This window comes from Triticum dicoccoides, chromosome 3B (assembly GCF_002162155.2).
Source record: "Triticum dicoccoides isolate Atlit2015 ecotype Zavitan chromosome 3B, WEW_v2.0, whole genome shotgun sequence".
NCBI lineage: Eukaryota > Viridiplantae > Streptophyta > Magnoliopsida > Poales > Poaceae > Triticum > Triticum dicoccoides.
In genome coordinates this window covers 703,945,612-703,953,134 of record NC_041385.1, presented here as the reverse complement: position 1 = coordinate 703,953,134, position 7,523 = coordinate 703,945,612, and the positions used below count along the sequence as shown (strand labels likewise).

At 49.4% G+C, this 7,523-nt stretch overlaps 1 protein-coding gene across 1 annotated transcript; it reads left to right on the top strand.

Annotated features, from left to right (window-relative positions):
• Nucleotides 1-5,844: 5,844 nt before the first annotated feature.
• On the top strand, nt 5,845-6,836 carry LOC119281907 (probable CCR4-associated factor 1 homolog 11). Its single transcript, XM_037562312.1, has one exon. It carries the CDS (start codon nt 5,876-5,878, stop codon nt 6,725-6,727), a length of 852 nt encoding a protein of 283 aa, XP_037418209.1. The 5' UTR covers nt 5,845-5,875; the 3' UTR covers nt 6,728-6,836.
• The last annotated feature ends 687 nt before the right edge of the window (nt 6,837-7,523 follow it).

The window sequence follows — 7,523 nt, the reverse complement described above, 5'->3', positions numbered from 1 at the left end:
GAGGCGAGAGGGCACCGACGGAAGGTGAAATGAAGAGACGAAGATGAAGCGAACAGCCAGCAGCCGAAGGGTTGCACCGTTCGCATTCAAACTTCACTATCGCAAAATCTTGTCAGCTTCCATGTGACCTTTCGTATACCCGTAGTGCATGGCAAAAAATTAGACATCGGCTCAGCTCATTTCTGCAACCCGCGTCGCGTCCGCGCCGCGCCGCGCCGGGGCGGGGCGGACGGCGGAGGAGGAGCGCGCGTGGATGTCCCTCTTGTTCTCATGCTCATACAAGTGGGGAAAGAGCCTCCTTTATAAAAAGGTTCAACTCCCTCTAAACTAGCAATGTGGGACTAAACTTTAGTTCCACCTCTTGCCTTGCATTAATGGGCTGCGTGGGCCTCTAGGATTTATTAGGAATTTCTAAACTGCTATTGGGCTAGGTCCAAATGGTTAAAAATTCCAGCACTCCCCTTCTCATTGCGCCATCTCTGCACAAGACGAGATGAAGAGAGACTACAGCCACTGGGAGAAGAAGAAGACCAGATGAATTCAGTAGAACAACAACAAACAAAGAAAAGAAAATCTGCTTCTGTTGAAATAGGGAAGGCACAGAACAGTTCTCAGCTCCAGCACAAAATTAACACTTTCAGGTCCTGTGAAACATCAAACGATGTAAAGCTTATGAACAATTTTTTTTAGAGAGCTTCTACCTTCACAGAAATAGAGAGGCAAACTCTGTCCGAAAGAAAGAAAGAAAGAACAAGAGGATAGAGACAAGCCCAGCCCATTTCCATCTCAACGAGATGGGCTAAGCCCAATCCAAATGCATCTATGTTGTTTCTAGGTATTCCACCTCTCTCCGCCGCCGTCGTCCACTCCACTGCTTCAGCGGGGGGTGGTGGTGGGGGGCAGGGGCGCGGCGGCGCCGAGCCGGCAGGGCGGCGGAGGCACCGAGGGCCGCGGTGCCGCCGGGGCGGCGGGCCGGTGGGGTGGTGGGGCGACGGAGCAGCGGCGGGTGGTGGGGGCAGCGGCGCACGTGTGGTGGTCGTCGGGGAGGAGAGAGAGAGAAAAACGGTTAGAGGGGCCAGGGTGGGGCGGGGCGCGGCTGTTAGTTAAGTTAAACTTTTGTCGTCTGCCACACCTTTGCCATCTCCTTTTTTGCTCTTTGTTGTCTGCTAGCAGACGACAAAGACGGGGGCCGTTAGGTTTTGCTATAAGCATCTCGTTAGTGGGGTCAACCTCCCTCTTTGCCGTCCGCTAGCTAACGGCAAAGCTTCTTTGCCATCCGCTAGCTAATGACAAAGAAGTGGCTGATGGCAAATATGATCTTTGCCATCAGCCAGTTCTTTGTCGTCTGTTATTTGGAAGCGGATGACAAAGACCTCCTTTGTCGTCCGCTAGCAGACGGTAAAGAAGTGGCTGATGGCAAATCCTCTGATTCCAGTAATATATTTGGTGTGAATAGTATTTGACACTCTACACATCTGATTTTGTCTATTTTGGACCTCTAAGTGTAGTTCAAATTAGGAGCTGGAAATTTTTGAGCTTGTACATCACACATGAATGTGTGTCTCTATTTTTTTTTAGAAATTTTTAACATGTTTTGTGTCTTCAAAAAATTTGATCTCATCGATCTCACCTAAGGACAGATCCTATACAAGTCTTTCCCGAATATAAAAGCCCCCAAACCAGACTCGTCGCCTCGGGTAGGTTCAACAGGACCAAGCAAAGAGGGGAAGCAATACAAGAAAAGATGATCGCATAAGCCAGAGTGAGTACTAAGGAAGAAACCCAGCTGCATGTCCTCCTTGCTCGCACTCCTCATCTTCACCAAGCGACCCGCATAAGTTCTCCTCTTCGATGATCAAGCGCTTCCGAAGTAGCGCCGATTGATCGCTCGAGCACAAAATCTTCGATTGATGGTCATGGCACTCACTTTGTCTAGAAGGGTTTTTGTACTGCTCCAGACCACGCCCTGAAAACACAAGTCATCATGAGTAGTCCATAAGCTCCAGATTCCCGCAATACAAGCAACATTGGTTACTTACTTCTTATTGTTAACGCCTCACAAGGTGGCAAAATCACACATGTTGCAAGGAAAAAATAATCCAAAAATATTAGCAATAGCAGATCAAGTTTCTCGGTGTGAAACCGATTCAAATTCACAGCAGAAAAGGCAAGTCTTCTCATCTACTTCTTGTCTTTTACTAAAGTTCTCTCGGGTTAAAATCTCGTTATGGAAAGCCAACCAAATGAGCACTAAGTATCTGCGAGGGGCCATAATTTTCAAAAAGTTTTTCCAGATCAGGGTATGAACCCCACCCCAATTGACAGAAACTAGTTGGTGTCACTGAGCCAAAAGGTTAGCATCCACACACACCTCCTAAATGTGAGTTTCAGCATTTGCCCGTCCCACACCTAAGCTACACTGCAATCTTGTTGTTGGCAGATAGCAAAAATGCCCCAAAACTAGGTTTTCGGAGTAGTATCTCCAACCCATATATCATGTCAAAAAATTATATGAGCCTCATCCCCCAAAGTCCATCTGTAGAAAGGCGTGACCCAGAGAGCGCCCAAGTAATCCCTTTATAGAAGGGGAACCAACATTGAGTTTAGACCAGGAAGTTCAGAAACAAAACAAAAAAAGCAAGTTCAAAAGCATTGGGTTTGGACCACAAGACATTAGGTTTGTTGGTGCTGTATTTAGGGCATCTCCAATGCTGACCTTGCCCGCATACGTCCGAAACGCACGGTCCGGACGTGTTGTGACATCCAACGTGGGCTTGTATCTATTCGCCGAGCCGTCCGGACGAAGTTTCTACCGTAAACCGGAGACAAACATGGGAGGGGAGGGCTTTGCGGGCGTCTGAACCATTGCCACGCCTGCGTGTGATCGCCCTGGCCCGACCAAACCCCCTCCCTCAGTAGCGCCCACTTCCTGCCCGAAACGTTCAGCGCCGCTCCAGAGCATCAGTGTCGCATACATGCCCGACCAGAGCAGACGCGACCTCTCATTGGCACCGGCATTGAAGCGGCGCGCCTGCAGAGAGAGAGTGCATGTGTCGCTTCCCGGTGCAGGCGACTGCTATGTGTTCAAACGACACCACGGTCGTCCATCCATCTGTCTTTCGCGCACATTATGACACGCGGTTGCTGAGGAACCTACTCCGATGCAACACGTTCATCCCTCTGCCGCCCACCGTTGTCGCCTCGTCCATTATATAAACTGCAACCCCAACCATAGTCGCACCCATCCTCCTCTGGCCCTTTCTTCTCTATTGCACCACTCCCATCATGGCCTCCACGATCCACTGAGATCCAGCCCCATGTCGCACGGATTCGTCCCTGAAAAAAAGTAGTAACCGGTGGAAGATATGGTCACAAAATTGTCAAGCTCTCGTTCCTTCTGTCATTTTGTTGGCTTGTCAGTCTGCTCCCTGCAACTTCCTTTCCCAGGCAAAATGCTTCCTGATTTTGTATATGAAATAGCTCTCTGGGACAAACTGTCGCTGGAGCAGAAGGAGATGGCCGGCACTCCTACCAGCTAGCAGGCTGGAAGGACCGAGGCCGACGACATCCCAATGGAGGATGCGACCGAGGACGAGTCGGCGCCACCCTCCTCGTTGTGTAGTGCACTATGACCATCGGCGAGGCCCATGCCCATTACATGGACATGATGCGGGAGGAGCAATTTCGGGAGGCATGGGCCGAGGCCACCTACAACCTTTAGCTCCTCCAGGAGCACCAACAGGCAGAGGAGCAATTCAAAGCCGGCAAGGAGAACACGCCGAACGCGGACGTGGTGGAGCAGGCGGCGGTGCTCGAGTGCTACCATTCTGCTCACGAGATCCGCCTCAGCCCACAAGCAGTACCACCAACGCCAGGCAGAACTGGAGGCCGCCTACAAGGAATTCAATGAGGTGTGGGGAAGATCGACGAGGAGGAGGACAACGTCACGACCACGAAGTCGACACGTCGAGGGTCGCCACCGGCAGTGAGGAAGAGTAGTGCATGGTAGGTCGCCACCGATTGGGTCTCAAGAAGGTCACCGCTCCTCCCCTCCCGTTTAAGCCAAGCTTGGTGGGTTGAACATCGTCGGTCGATTAGCTGCTTGGCAGCAACGTGGAGGCGGACAACTTCACTACACGCGGCTCCGGAGATAATGGTTACTGAGGCGGAGCTCGAGAGCGTCGAGGCAGGACTTGAGAAGGCGAAGCTTCAGTTCTTGGGGCTCATGGCCGGACATGGGAAACATGCGTCAGCGATCATTTAGTTGAGGTATTATACCTTCAGAGTCGGACGAGCTCCGCTTTTAGTTGAAGTATGTCCGAAATGTAATGAATTTCATTATGTTTATATGAAATCCACTATGTTTACATGAATCTCTTTCAATTTATATAAAAATCCACCCTGTTGGCACAAATTTTGTCTGATTGGCTCAAATAGTTCAAGAGACCCAGCTCTTTTTGTGAGGATGCTTCATGATCTCTTGTGTTTAGTCAACTATAGCCGCTGGTATTTCTCGTGAGAATTTTAGTTATCTTTCTCCTGGCAGGTTGAAAGTGGGTCGGGCATGCTGCCGATCACCGTACCTGCTGCACACAACCCCCCTCGATTAATTGATTATCTCTACTCTTATAAGTGACTCAGTTGGTGGTGATGGTGTGTCTATCATCCGTTATTTCTGATCATTAGATCCGCATCTAACAACCGCGAGGTAAGTTGTGGCCTTTTTGCAACAATAACCCGCTTCTCTGCTCCAATTTGCAGAGAACCCCTCCTGCCTGGGCGGCCCACACAATAGGGACCTCCTATACGGCCCTCTGCGTGCTGGGAGAAGATTTATGCACGTTTGGGCCGGCCCATTTGTGTGCGGCCTGTTTTTTAATTTGGTTTTTATTTCTCTTATTTCGTTTCATTTTTCTTTCCTTTCCCATTTTTGTTTTTTCTACTTTAAATAAATTGGGACCTCAAAAAAGTTTTGCAAGTTAAAAAAATTCAGAATTTTAAAATTAAATATTGAATAAATCATAAAATGTTTGTGAATTCCAAATATGTTAGTGATTTTCTTTAAAAATATTCATGATTTAGACAAAAATATATTTCAAGAAATTAAGAAAAGGTCAAGATTTTGAAAAAAATTCGTGTATTAAAAATTGTGAATGAAATTGAATAAATCGTCTATCAATTCATAAAAAACAATCAATTTAAAAAATGTCCTAAAAATTCAAAAGATGTTCGTGAATTACAAAATATTTTACTGATTAAAATATTCGCTGATTCAAAAAATGATTATGCATTTTATAAAATATTCATCAAATAAAAAAAATCAGGAATTTTAAAAAAATCCACCAATTTCCCAAAAATGTTCGTCGATTCTAAAAATGGCTGCTGATTCAAAAAAAAATGTTCACAGTTTTATAAAAAAATTGCAAATAGTAAATAATGTTCATGAATTTAAAAAATGTTCATGACCTAAAAATCGCAAAATTGAGTAAATATTTACGAATTTTAAAAATGGCCACGCGCGATCACGACCTCCAGATGTTGGCTTCTACTCCCTCCGTTCGTAAAGTTCGGTCATCTATTTTGGAACTGAGGAGTATGAGCGTATATTTATTTCACCTGAACCGAGGAGACCGTATTTAACTCGAAAACCTATCCTGTGTCCTAGTCCGACTGCACCTCCCTTTCTTGTCTGACCGCAGCTCGGCACCCTCCTTTTATATACTCCCCTGCACCGCGTATAGCAACACAAATTACAACAAGAACAACAACAAGCGATCGAGATCGAGATAAGTAGCGTGGACGCATCAGCGTGAACCTGGCCGCCGGCATGTTCGCCGTGTATCCACCGCCGCCGCCGCGCTTCAAGTTCAACCGCATGTTTCCTGTGCAGGCGCAGCTCCCGCCGTTTGCCTACCACGCTGCTCCCCTGCCGCCGGTACAGCCGCAGCTGGCGGTCCAGGTGCGTCCAGTGTGGGCGGGGAGCTTCAACGAAGAGTGGGCCTACCTCCAGAGCTTCGCCGCGTGCGCCCGCTACGTCGCTATCGACGTGCACTACCCGGGACTCGTCCACGCCGCCGGACAGGACCTCAGCAGCCTGACGGTAGAGCACCGCTACGCGCTCATGAAGGCCGACGTGGACGGCCTGAAGCCGCTCCAGGTCGGCATCGCCGTCTGCGACCACCTCGGCCAGCAGGTCGCCTGGGAGTTCAACCTCCGCGACTTCTGCCGCCCCGCCGACCCGCACAACGACAAGGCCCTCGACTACCACGCCGCCCGCGGCCTCGACCTCGACACGCTCCGCAACCACGGCGTCGACGCCTACATGCTCGGCGCGCTGCTCATGGGTTCCGGCCTCATCGGCGCCGGACACGGGCGGCCGCTGTCGTGGATCACCCACGCCGGTGCCTACCACGTGGCGTACCTCCTGAAGATTGTCACGGGCGGCGCCCCGCTGCCGCACGACGTGGCCGGGTTCCTCGGCGCCGTGCAGTACTACCTCGGCCAGCATGTCTATGATGTTGCCACGATGGCAGCCGACTGCGAGGGCATGCCGGTGGGGCTGGACTGCATCGCCGCGAGCCTGCGCATCCATCCGCCGTGGGGGAGCCCTCGCCTCGCGGGCGCCGCCGGCGTGCGCGCGCTTCTGGCCTTCAGGATTTTGAAGGACGGGCAGTTCGGCGGCAATGTGGAGAGGTTCCGAGGCCTGTTTCAGGGCCTGCAGCATTAGATCAGAATCACACACGAGCAGTGTTGGTCAAGAATTCGAATGTGCAACGGACTCATGCCTTCCGCTACCGCTTAATCGGGCCACTTGCGTCGATCATTGGTCAAGAGTTGAGAAGATTGTTACTCACTACAGTTTTATATACGTCAAGCGTTTGTTTTCCTCATCGCAGAAAAAAAAACATTTGATTTTCTTTTTTTGCATTGTAGTAGTAATCAAAACGTCCAGTTAAGGTTTTAGTGACGAGTGATGTATTTGTCGTAATAATTACTTGAGCAGTATGTATAAACTTCCAGTCAAGATTTCAGTAGTATGTATTTGTCGTAATTTCATAAGTAATGTTTTTGTCAACTGTCTATCTTTTATGCTTTTTTTTTGGAAAAGGAGGATCATCCTCGGACTCTGCATCTGAATGATGCATTTTTTAGGCATCTCCAACATCGGATATATTATTTGTCAGTGGACGTGTCCGCGAACAATGATACAAAAAAGAGCCGGTCATCCAACGCTTACCGTAAATCTTCGCCCGTAATACAAATAGATTCAGACATAATTCATGCAAACGGACATAAATTTGATATATTTCATCCGTTCAGCTAAACTAATTTGTAACCAACGATGACCTCGTATGCCTGGTCGGGTTGGCCGGCGGCACCAAAGGACACGTCGACCTGGCAGCTCTGCCTAGCCGCCACCTGGTGCTCGTCAAGAAGCCGCTCTCCGCATCCTCCTACGTCGTGCGGAGGGACGCCTCGGCCAACGGCGACTCTAGCCGGGGAGCCCTGCCCTTGCCCTTGTC

Coding starts and splice junctions, on each gene's coding strand:
- LOC119281907 (XM_037562312.1), top strand. CDS start 5,876: ATGTTTCCTGTGCAGGCGCAGCTCCCGCCGTTTGCCTACCACGCTGCT.